At 40.5% G+C, this 12,111-nt stretch overlaps 2 protein-coding genes across 5 annotated transcripts in view; one reads left to right on the top strand and one right to left on the bottom strand.

Moving 5' to 3' along the window:
• GLS (glutaminase) overlaps positions 1-11,984 on the bottom strand; it is a 92,616-nt gene extending 80,632 nt beyond the window's left edge. For 2 of the 4 annotated variants that reach the window (XM_021076049.1, XM_021076050.1), the window contains exon 1: positions 11,368-11,984. In XM_021076049.1, coding sequence (XP_020931708.1) covers positions 11,368-11,753 — 386 coding nt within the window. In that variant the 5' untranslated portion in view covers positions 11,754-11,984. The remainder of the gene's footprint in view (positions 1-11,367) is intronic. The other 2 variants (XM_021076052.1, XM_021076051.1) reach the window with 2 other exon arrangements.
• The window catches only part of NEMP2 (nuclear envelope integral membrane protein 2), a 402,284-nt gene continuing 402,156 nt past the window's right edge, over positions 11,984-12,111 (top strand). The window contains exon 1 of the mRNA XM_021076065.1: positions 11,984-12,107. The gene's annotated coding sequence lies outside the window, so the exon portion shown is untranslated. The remainder of the gene's footprint in view (positions 12,108-12,111) is intronic.

The following is a 12,111-nucleotide window of genomic DNA, read 5'->3' as shown; positions in this document are numbered from 1 at the left end:
AGACTCCTTATATATTAAGGAATTTCTACTAAAGCGCTTATAGAGGAATTACTTATGTTAGATGACTAAATTTTCATTTTGTCTTGTTAAAACCACATCTTGTACAAAGCAAGAATGAGATTATATTAAATCAGTGCTGCTGTCTTGACTGGACTTTATTTATTTTTTTTTTTTTTTTATCTTTTGTCTTTTTGTTGTTGTTGTCATTGCTATTTCTTGGGCCGCTCCCGCGGCATATGGAGGTTCCCAGGCTAGGGGTCTAATCAGAGCTGTAGCCACCGGCCTACGCCAGAGCCACAGCAACGCAGGATCCGAGCCGCATCTGCAACCTACACCAGAGCTCACAGCAACGCCGGATCGTTAACCCACTGAGCAAGGGCAGGGACCGAACCCGCAACCTCATGGTTCCCAGTCGGATTCGTTAACCACTGCGCCACGACGGGAACTCCTGGACTTTATTTAAATTTATCCAAGACCGAGTCAAAGTAAGAAGCACAAAAGCCAACTTTACATGAGGAAGTGGCCAGGCTGTCCACATCAGTTGATGGCCATCTGTCCATATGTACAGCTTAGAAGTCTATCCCAGAGGGACAGTCTGCCCAACTCAGGATGAAGTCCCTAATGTCCAACTCTGTTAGTCCCTCCAATCATGTATATGTTAATAAATCATGAAGTTATAAAAATACAGACGTGATTTCTGTCACTGCTATCACTTTGATATCACACTAGGATGACTTCAAAATAACTAAAATACGTAAGTAGAAGTTAATGAAAGGCAGACTTCAGCTACACATTAGGAAAAACAAAACAGGTCTGAAAATGGAATAGGCTGCCTTCAAAGGGAGTGAATTCTCTCATCAAGAAGTATTCAAGCAGAGATGAATTAACAACTTGTAGAGAGTATTACAGGAGAAAAAAATATCAGCTGGGGAACAGGTTTTTAAGGTCTCTTCTAATACTGAACCTAAAAAAGGAATCAATTCAATAAAGTATATCATTAATCTCCTAATATAGGAAGAAAAACAAAAGTCCTGTTGTACACTGTACGAACTTGGTTAGGTCATTTAATATCTGTAACAAGTTTATAAAATATGTAAAATGAGGTGGAATTAGATGTTTTAAAGTCACCTCCAACTCTAAATTCTCATTTTTTGAGCTCCTAAAAATAGATATCCTCCAAATTCCTATAAATCATAAAGTTTACTCACTTAGGACCTATACTTACACATTTTACATATAAAGCTTAATTACCTGGGTCTTTTTTTAATAAGGGGGAGTACTTAATACAACTGAACTGTATACTTAACAATGGTCAGATTAGTAAATTTTATATTGTATATTTCACCGCATTTTTTTAAAAGCTAAGGGATGGCTCCAAAAAGATACTGAGGCGATTTATATCAAAGAGTGTTCTGCCTATGTTTTCCTCTAGGAATTTTATAGTATCTAGTCTTACATTTGGGTCTTTAATCCATTTTGAGTTTATTTTCGTGTATGGTGTTAGAGAGTGTTCTTATTTCATTCATTTACACACACCATTTATTGAAGAGACTGCCTTTACTCCATTGTATATTCTTGCCTCCTTTGTTGTAGATTAATTGACCACAGGTGCCTGGGTTTATTTCTGGGCTTTCTATCCTGTTCCATTGGTCTGTATCACTGGTGTGTGTGTGTGTGTGCACCCATATAGGCATGTGCACATGTGCACCAGGACCATACTGTTTTGACGACTGTAGCTTTGTAATATAGTCTGAAACCAGGGCACTTAATTCTTCCAGCTCCCATTTTTCTTTCTCAGGACTGCTTTGGCTATTTGGGGTCTTCCGTGTTTCTACGCAAATTAAAAAATTTTTTTTTGTAGCACTGTGAAAAAAGGCCATTGTTTATTTGATATGGACTGCTCTGAATCTGTACATTGCCTTGGGTAGAATATTCATTTTGACAATATTGATTCTTCCAATCTAAGAAGATGGTACAAAGAAAAACATGAAGAAAACAAAATGACAACCTACAGAATGGGAGAAAATATTTGCAAATGATGTGACCAACAAGAGATTAATTTCCAAAACATACAAACAACTCATACAGCTCAATATCAAAAAAAAAAAGGAAAAAGAAACCCAATCAAAAAATGCACAGATCTAAATAGACATCTCTCCAAAGAAGACATACAGACGGCCAAAAGTCACATGAAAAGATGCTCAACATTGCTAATTATTGGAGAAAAGCAAATCAAAACTACAATGAGGTATCACCTCACACCAGTCAGAATGGTCATCAAGTCTACAAATAATAAATGCTGGAGATAGTATGGGAAAAAAGAAAGCTTCCCCTATATTGCTGGTGGGAATATAAGCTGCTACAGCCACTATGGAGGAGTTCCTGAAAAAACTAAAAATAGAACTACCATATGATCCTGCAATCCCATTCCTGGGCATATATCACAGAAAGCATTAATTTGAAAAGATACATGCACTCTAATGTTCACTGCAGAACTATTTACAATAGCCTAGACATGAAGCAACCTAAATGTCCATGGACAGATGAATGGGTGAAGAAGATAATATATACAATGGAGTATTACTCAGCCATAAAAAGAACAAAATAATGTCATTTGTAGCAACATGGATGGACCTAGAGATCATACTAAGTGAAGTCAGACAGGGAAAGACAAATAACATGTTATCTCATATGTGAAATCTAAAAAGAAAAAAGATAACACATGAAGTTCAATACAAAACAGAAAAGGACTCACAGATATAGGAAACAAATTTATGGTTACAAAAGGGGAAAGCAGGGGGGAATAAATTAGGAGTTTGGAATTAACAAATATACACTATATATAAAATAGATAACTAACAAGGACCTGCTGTATAGCACAGAGAATTGTTCTCGATATTTTGTAATAACCTATAAGGGAAAAGAATCTGAAAAATACCTGTGTGTTTTATACACATATAAAACTAAATCATTTTGCTACACACCTAAAACTAACACGACCTTGTAAAGGAACTATACTGCAAGAAAAAAAATTTAAATAAAAATAAAAGAGATTGGGAGTTCCCGTCATGGAGCAGTGGAAACAAATCTGACTACAAACCATGAGGTTGCAGGTTCAACTCCTGGATTCGCTCACTGGGTTAAAGATTTGGCATTTGTGTGAGCTATGGTGTAGATCGCAGATGGGGCTTGGATCTGGAGTTGCTATGGCCGTGGCATAGGCCAGCAGCTGTAGCTCCGTTTCAACCCCTAGCCTGGTAACCTCCATATGCTGTGTGGCCCTAAAAAGCAAATAAATAAATAAATAAATAAATAAATAAAAGGAGAGAGAGAGAGAGAGAGAGAGAGAGAGAGAGACAGAGAGACAGAGAGAGAGACAGAGAAATTGTACATACCCTCCCCAAATGAAGGGGAACTGACTGAATTTAGAAGGTGAGAGGGAAAATAGCTAAAGGGAAGACATGAGGTCCAAGAACAAAATACAGCAACTAAGATAAGATACACAAATCCACAGAAGAACAAACCATTCAAAGCAGAACGAATCAGAGGAGAGAACACCTTACACAAATAAACAGTTTAGTGCAGGGGTCACTGACAACAAACTATAGCACTGGCCACCTGTTTTTTGGGTTTCTTTGTTTTTGTTTTTTAAGTTTTACTGCAAGACAGCCATGCCTACTCATTTACCTACTAACTATGGCTTTTTTGCTAGAACAGCTAATTTGAATAATTTTAATAGAAACTACAGAACCTGGGAAGCCAAAAATATCTGGCCCTTCATTGAAAAAGTCTGCCAACACTTAGCCTTAGAGCATCATCACTGTATTTTAGCACAGTATAGTAATGCACCCTTACAGTAAACATAAGTTGAACAAGAAATGTTAAATCCTATTCATTATGTTATAAAATGGCAGAAAAATAGGCAACTTTTTTTTTTTTTTTTTTTTTGCTTTTTAGGGCCGTACCCACGGCATATGACAGCTGCCAGGCTAGGGATCCAATCAGAGCTACAGCTGCCATTCTACGCCATGGCCACAGCAACACAGGATCCAAGCCGCACATCTGTGACCTATACCACAGCTCACTGCAACGCCAGATCCTTAACCCAATGAGCGAGGCCAGGAATCAAACCTGCAAACCTCATGGTTCCTAATCGGATTCATTTCCACTGTGCCATGATGGGAACTCCTAGGCAACATTTTCTCTGGAGACTTTTCCCTCCATTACTTTTTCTAAGAATTGTTAAAAAGCTTAAAACCACTTTAGATCAAGCTACATAGAAAATTCTGTATTATTACTTTCGACTTAACATTATATTCTTATATTCCTAAAAAGCATGTGCATTCATTTTAAATGAATGAATAAGAAACTCTCATATGGATGTACCACATTTACTTAGCCATTCCACTTATGCTGAACTCAAGTTTTTCTGCACTTTTCTGTAATAATCATAATACTATGCCAAAATATTAGTGAATAACTCTTTTTACACCTCAGTTTGTTTTGTTAGCCTAGACTCCCAAAAAAGATACGAATATAGTTAAAGCTTTTCATAGAGTTTAAAAATTGTCCTGGGAGTTCCCGTCCTGGCGCAGCAGAAACAAATCTGACTAGGAACCATGAGGTTGTGGGTTCCATCCTGGTCTGGCTCAGTGGGTTAAGGATCCAGCGTTGCTGTGGGCTGTGGTGTAGGTAGCAGACGCAGCTTGGATTTGGTGTTGCTGTGGTGTAGGCCGGTAGCAACAGCTCCAAATGGACCCCTAGCCTGGGAACCTCCATATACCAAAGGTGTGGCCCTAAAAATTACAAAAGACAAAAAAAAAAAAAAAATTGTTCTGTACTTTTAATAACTCCTACAAAGAAAATAAGTGCCTACATCATTCAAAATATCCATATCAAGATGACAATTTAAAAATCTTTGAGGTCTGGAGTTCCCGTCGTGGCACAGTGGTTAACGAATCCGACTAGGAATCATGAGGTTGCGGGTTCGATCCCTGCCCTTGCTCAGTTGGGTTAACGATCTAGCGTTGCCGTGAGCTGTGGTGTAGGTTGCAGACTCGGTTCAGATCCTGAGTTGCTGTGGCTCTGGTGTAGGCCAGTGGCTACAGCTCCGATTGGACCCCTAGCCTGGGAACTCTGTATGCCGCGAGAGAGGCCCAAGAAAATGGCAAAAAGACAAAAAAAAAAAAAAACCTTTGAGGCCTATACCAGATATTAGTAGGCAAAAAAATATGTATTTCTTCCTTTTTTTTTTTTTTTTTTTTTTTTTTCCTTAGAGCTGCACTCATGACGTATGGAGGCTCCCAGTTCACAGGCTAGGGATCAAATCAGAGTTGTAGCTGCTGGCCTATGCCACAGTTACAGCCACACCAGATCCAAGCCACAGGTGTGACCTACACCACAGTTCATGGCAATGCCAGATCTTTAACCCACTGAGCGAGGCCAGGGATCGAACCTGCATCCTCATGGATACTACTCAGATTCATTTCCACTGAGCCACAACAGAAACTCCAAAAAATATATATTTCTCAGTCCTGAAAGCTATCAATCTTTTGTTCATTATGCAACAGCAATAGTTCATTGTTTTAAAATAGTGCTTTTGCTATAAATATTTCTTCAAAAATATCCAACCAGAGAATACTTCCCCAAAGAAGCCATGACGCATTAACATTTTGCTTCTATTACAACACTGTAGGTAGTCGAAAAAATCACCAAGTGCAGTTCTCAGTCATATACACCCATGTTTCATAACCAAAGCAATTTCACACCTGAGTAGATTCCAGGATAAAATCAGGGTAACTGTCTCTACATGAAAGTTATTTACCATACTTAGAGATATTTATAGTTAATGACTGTTTTTATACATATAACTGTTTTATAAAGATTTTATAAATCTTTCTGTTCATTGAGCTTTAAGCATTCCTCTTAGTATCAAATGACTTAGGTGAAATGGCACAGAAAAGCAACTCTTTGATTTATACAGGATTCAAAGGCTGAGGTACTTAAAGAAGGCAAATCCTGTAAGTAGACTTTCAGTTTCTACAGTCATAATTTTTCTTCACTTAAATATCACAAGTAAGAAGTACTACACATTTTTCTTACTAATTTTTTTTTTAAAGCTGAAGAAACCCAAAAATATCTTCAACGAACATCTCTTCAAGGTGACTTTTTATCTTTTTCAGAGTAAAATAGTGCCCCCACCTTTACTTTTCCCTACACACAAACCTTCACAAAGAAAGACCGAGCTCTATTTGGTAGTCATTTCCCGGGTTAGCTGACTTTTAGGCAGACTTCTTTGCAAAAATGTAAAGCCTGGAAACAACTAAAACTCAGAGACTAATAAACTTCAGGATCTAATTCATGTTCCTTCAGTGAAGTTCATCTAAGTATTAATTAAGAGCACCTAGTTTATTAATTATAGATTATATACAGATATTATCAATGGATAAGCATATGCATGTGGCTTAAAGGAAACATTGTGCAAAAAAAAAAAAAGATTATGTGTGTTATGACTGGCCATTTAAACAAAACTAAAATTCACTGATAACAGTAATCTCAAAAAAAAAAGTTTACTATTGAGGAAGTCACAAATAAAATGACCAGGGGTTCACTGAGAAGCCCTACCTCCCAAATCAACTATATTTTCAATTTTGATTTTAATGTAAGTGAATTGTAAATATGTTCACTTTTAAAAATTAAAAGCAAATGCATTACTAAAGGATCATAACAGAATTGGTCACCTATTTCAACAGAAGTTCTCTTTCAATTCCAAAATACATTATCTTTATTTGCCAAACACTGTTTCAACTTCATTATCAGTTCTGTTCTATAGACCTAATTCAATGTTTGTCAAATGTGTAAGTACTGACTCTTACTTTGAAATTCAATTCCCACAGCCTAGAAGTAATGATTTTTTCACTTGATTTCCATTTTTTTTCTTTTTTTGGGGTGGGGTGCACCTGCAGCATATGGAAGTTCCCCAGCTAGGGGTCAAATCAGAGCCGTAGCTCCTATGCCCCAGCCACAGCCACTGCCAGATCTGAGATGCATCTTCAATCTACAGCATAGCTCATGGCAGTGCTGGATCCTTAACCCACTAAATGAGGCCAGGGATCAAACCCATATCCTTGTGGATACTAGTCACATTCATTACCACTGGGCCACAGTGGGAACTCCTGATTTCCGTTTATTAAAAATAAATATGAACTACCAAAACAAAGTCATACTATCTGAAGCTAACAGAAGTCTTTACATTTTCACTTTTAATATATTTTTCATTATGATTAATTAAAAATATACTTTAAAAATGCCATGACTTTGTGTAGATAAGCAAACATACAATTACTGCATCATGGGAATGCCATTTTTAACAGATATTACCAAAGTAATATAGTTAAAATTTATACCTCTACCAGCAATGTAAGAGTTCTTATTTCCTATAACTTTTGCATCACTTCATTTAACATTTGCCAATCTGTTTGGGGAAACATGATCTTGTTTTAATGGAATACTTTAAATACTGTACCCTGTATGAATTACCTGTTTCCTAAGGAGCATGCATGTGCTGATACTTTTCCAGCATCATCCTCCACCTTTTCCTTCCTAATTAAACAATAAAATACCCCTCATTCCCACCTGCCAACCCTTCCCAGGGGTCCTTCACTAAGATAAAACATACACTTCTGGGTTTACAGAAATGAAGTATGGCAATCTTGAGAGAAAAGAGACAGTGTGATAAAAAAAAAAATTCATGTTGGATAAGTATTGACATAAAATAAAGGTTAATCAAGAATTCTGAATGCTACACGGCATGGTTTGATATACTGGTTTTCTGGAAGGAATGGTATTTTGAAATTAAAACTCTATATAGAATCCTGAAACAGCATACAAAATAGATTGAAATGAGACAGAAGGATGGATGCAGGGGGAGTTATATATTTTAATTCTGAAGACATCAGCTATATGGAGATAAATGCGACAACAAAGCCTGGATGAAAGATGAAATATTATCTACACAAAGATGAAAGTCACAGCTGAGAGAAGGATATGCTATTGAGATGGCAAATGTGAAAGAAGCAAAGGCCTCTCAATCTCAGGGTTTACCCCATGAGCAAACCCAAAAAGAGCCTCAGAATAAGAAAGAACAATTTTAAAGGGGAGTTCCCATTGTGGCTCAGTGGTAACGAACCCGACTAGTATCCATGAGGATAGATGCAGGTTCAATCCCCGGCCCTGCTAGTTGGTTAAGGATCCAGCATTGCTATGAGCTATGGTGTAGGTCACAGGTGCATCTCGGATCTGGTGTTGCTGTGGGTGGGGTGTAGGCCAGAAGCCACAGATCTGACTGACTCCTAGCCAGGGAACTTCCATACAGCATGGGTGTAGCCCTAAAAAGACAAAACAAAACAAAACAAAAAAGATGAAGAGAGCCACACAAAGTGGTTTCCAATGGAATGACAGTCACAAAATTGAAGGAGAGCACTGCAGGGAAAACAGCAAAGACTGTTACACTTTTCTGTAAGATATTTAGGATAGCAGTAAAATCATAACTTAAACCAGGACTGAAGGTGGTTGAAGGAGATGGCATAGTCTACAATGAAACTGGTTCAAAGAGTTTGACTATGGGGAAAAAAAGAGGATAATTCGCTTATATCCTGCCTCCTCCAGAATATAGTAAAATTTATACATAAAGTTAGACTAAGGAAAGTTGGAAAAGTAAGTATCCCAGCCATAAAACTAATAAAATTGCTATGGCTAATATTAAATTCACTCTGAGCTTACTGGTAAGCGGGGTAAAAGGTCAAAAGCACAAATAACTTAATTTCACTTCAGTACAACAATCTCTCCAGAGAAATTTTTTCTGGAAACCAAAAAAACAAAAAGAAGTTTTTCATTTGAGCCTAAAATTCAAAGGAAGCCAATGTCCTTGTAAGGTTTTGCAATATATACAAAAATGTTTTAAATTAAGAGTTATGTAGTATTTAACACATGCCAAATATTATCCTGATAAGCCTTTTATAAAATGTTAACTCATTTAATTTTCACACAGCTTTTTCTTTTAATAATCCTCTACAGAACCCAGTAAAGTCCTGAGTAAGTGCTGGCATTCCAGGTGGCTTGCTGATTGAGGCTGACCTATGCTTTGGAAGCTGAACATTAGAAAGGATAACAAGATCAGTTGGAATCTTACCTACCAGAATAAGAGAAATATTTATCACATAAGGATAAAATGGATACAGTCAAAGGAGGAAAGCTACATCTGGAAACCAGATCATTCAGGAAATACAATTTTTAACCAGATTAAATTTTTTTTTCATATTTTTGAGGCAGGTGCTCCCCACTTACATGTGAACTAGCAACAGCTGGGATTCACTCTTAAAATCCTTGATTGAAAGCTCTCAGGTGTATCACATACTTAGATGGCTCCTAAGCCCGTCTAGCTATTACTCCAAATTTTGGTGGCAAAAACAGACTCCCTTGAATAAGGTAAACATATTAGCCATTCAAACTCCCAGAGCAACTGAGCAAATATTCTTGAAAGATTCCGCCCCTACACTGTTTTTCTTTAGGGGCTGGGAGGGACAGGACAGGTCATTTTTTATGTAGAGTTGACAATAAGTATTAGATAAAACAGCATTTCAAAGTTATTGCTACGAAATGATTTCTTATTTAGATGGCAATGGAGCTAGAAGCTTCTGGGAAACAAGCAAATTGTGAAATGCTCAATTTTCTATCTGACAAAAGGAGGGAAAAAAGAGGGACACTAGAGCCACTGAAGAGACAAAAGGTATTTTCAATAGAAAGCAGTTCCCATTATATATCCTTTAAGGACAACTTTTAAATGCTATTAATTGCATTTTTCAATTCTGTAATTCTGGGCACGTTTACTTAAATTAGTTACATGCCAGGTAATTCAAATGATGTTAAGTGAATACCAAATGAAGATTAAGCATACACATCCTAGTCACTAAAAAAACTAAAAATCCTAGTCACTAAAAATTTAAGAGGTAGAAATTTGACCAAAGTCTAGCTTTTTAGAACTTGAACGGATCTGAGTCATCCAACCAAATTAAATGACCTGCCCAGAGCCATAATGGTACTTTGTGGCACAAAATCTTTATCACAGGATACCACAAATTTTGCCCATCACTAAGTGCTTTTTTTTTTAAAATAACGTTTTTCAGTCTGGGAAAACAACTTTTGCTTGGAATGTTTTAGGAAGGTGCCAATTTCAATTACAGGAAACATTAAGCTAGGTCTGAGATTGAAAGTATAAGAATCACACTTTCAGTTTGACTTAAAATATTCTTGGGCAGAAGATAATAATGTAAGTAGAGGAAGGCAAAACAGGTCATATAACGTCAGTACAAGGTGAGAAAACCAGTAAGGTATAAAGAAAACAGGTAAATTTTTACCTACAGTGAGAAAACAAAGTTTGTGTTCGCTTCTATTAACTCAAGACGAAATATCCAGGAAATTGCCTCACAGACTGCGTAGGAAAAGTCAATTTTAAGACTAAATTGCTGTTCGGAATAGATGGCTTAACACCCTCTCACAATATAAATCACAAAAGCTACTTAACTCCGTTTTTCCAGTGTTTTACCCCTCACATTTCATCTTGGTTATTTTGACTTTTATCTTTTTTTTTTTTTAACTTTTATTTTCAAAAATTCACCCGTCTCATGAAAGATGTCAGACAGGCCAAAGCTGATCCCCAGTGAAACAGGTGGTCTGTACTGCACGGCATGCCCCATCTTCTCAGCCACATGACCCTTTTCCTCTTAACCTTGTTTCGGAAATATTATTTCCGGTGCCGCAGATGGCCCTACATACGTCTGAAAAAGCCACTCCAGAAATATTGAGAATACTTTGCCACATTAGACAGGGTGGTAGAGATCGAAGGAGGTTAGGGAGAGAGGAAACTCGAGCCCGGAAAAGCAACGCGTCAGGAAGGCAGAAGCTCTGCTCAACGCCCACCGCTTAAATGTCACTCGGTCTGTTCGTGTGCTATCACCCACGAAGGGCTAGGCGGGCGGCCAGGCGCTGCCGCCGGGAGCCGGGCTCGGAGCACGCGGCGCGGGCCAAGCAGCCACAGCTTCCAGCGCTGGGGGGGTGTGGGGGGTGGACCAGACTGACCCCTCGGCGGCTCCACCCCGCGGCGGGGAAGGGAAGTAAAGGCTGAGCGGTGAGGCACAGGCGGGGAAGGCGCGGGCGGGGCTGGGCCTAATCACATGGCGCAGACGGCGCAGGCCGCCCGGCATCTCTTTCTTTCTCGAACCTCCGTTCCCATCCCGCCCCACCGCAGGCCCCTCCCGGGCATGGGCCCCACGCAGGATGAGGCCTCCAGCGCCTCGCAGAGACACTCACTTTTCGCCGGAAGCCACCAGCTCCTTGCCCTCGCTGTTGCCGAACCCGTCCGTTTCCCCCGGGCTGTCCTTGGGGCTGGGCGCCGGCGGGGCCGCGGGCGGCGACGCCCCGGGCTGCTGCTGCTGCTGCGTGCCCCCTTTGCCCAGCTCCTGCAGGATCTCCGAAGGGGAGCTGGACAGGCCCCTCGCGAGGGGCCCCGCTGGCCGGCCGCCCCCGCCCCACCACGGGTGGAGCCGCGCGGCGGCCGCAGGGCCCGTTCGTCCCCCGCCCCGGGAGCGCCGGCACAGGGTGGCGAGGGGCTGCGCCCGCCTCAGAACCGCGCAGGTAGCGGCGGGCGGCCGCAGGAGCAGGTTCCGCAGCATCGCCGAGCCTCGCAGCCGCATCATGCCGCCGGGTCCGTCAGCGCTCGCTCAGCAAGGGAGGATGCTCCGGGCGTGGGCAAGCCGCTCTCTGAGAATGCGGTCTCCGACCGGACGACGAGAGGGCAAAAGAGGACAGGGGCAGTGACGTGGGTGTGGTTCCGGCTCCGGCAACCGCCGACGCTGCTGCTGCTGCTGCTGCTCCGGAGACTACCCGCAGCCACTTCTGCTCCCAAACGAGGAGGGACCCGCACTGAGACTGAGGCGCAGGGGCGGGCCGGGGACATTCCGCGCTCACCCTCCCGGGGGCGGGAGGACGCTGGCGGCCTGCCCCAGTCGCCGGTCCCGATTGGCTCAGATCCTCGACCTCGCTTCTGATTGGTGG

The sequence above is a fragment of the Sus scrofa genome, chromosome 15 (genome assembly GCF_000003025.6).
Source record: "Sus scrofa isolate TJ Tabasco breed Duroc chromosome 15, Sscrofa11.1, whole genome shotgun sequence".
NCBI lineage: Eukaryota > Metazoa > Chordata > Mammalia > Artiodactyla > Suidae > Sus > Sus scrofa.
The sequence above is the reverse complement of the archived record's forward strand: the minus strand, read 5'-3'. Positions and strand labels throughout refer to the sequence as shown.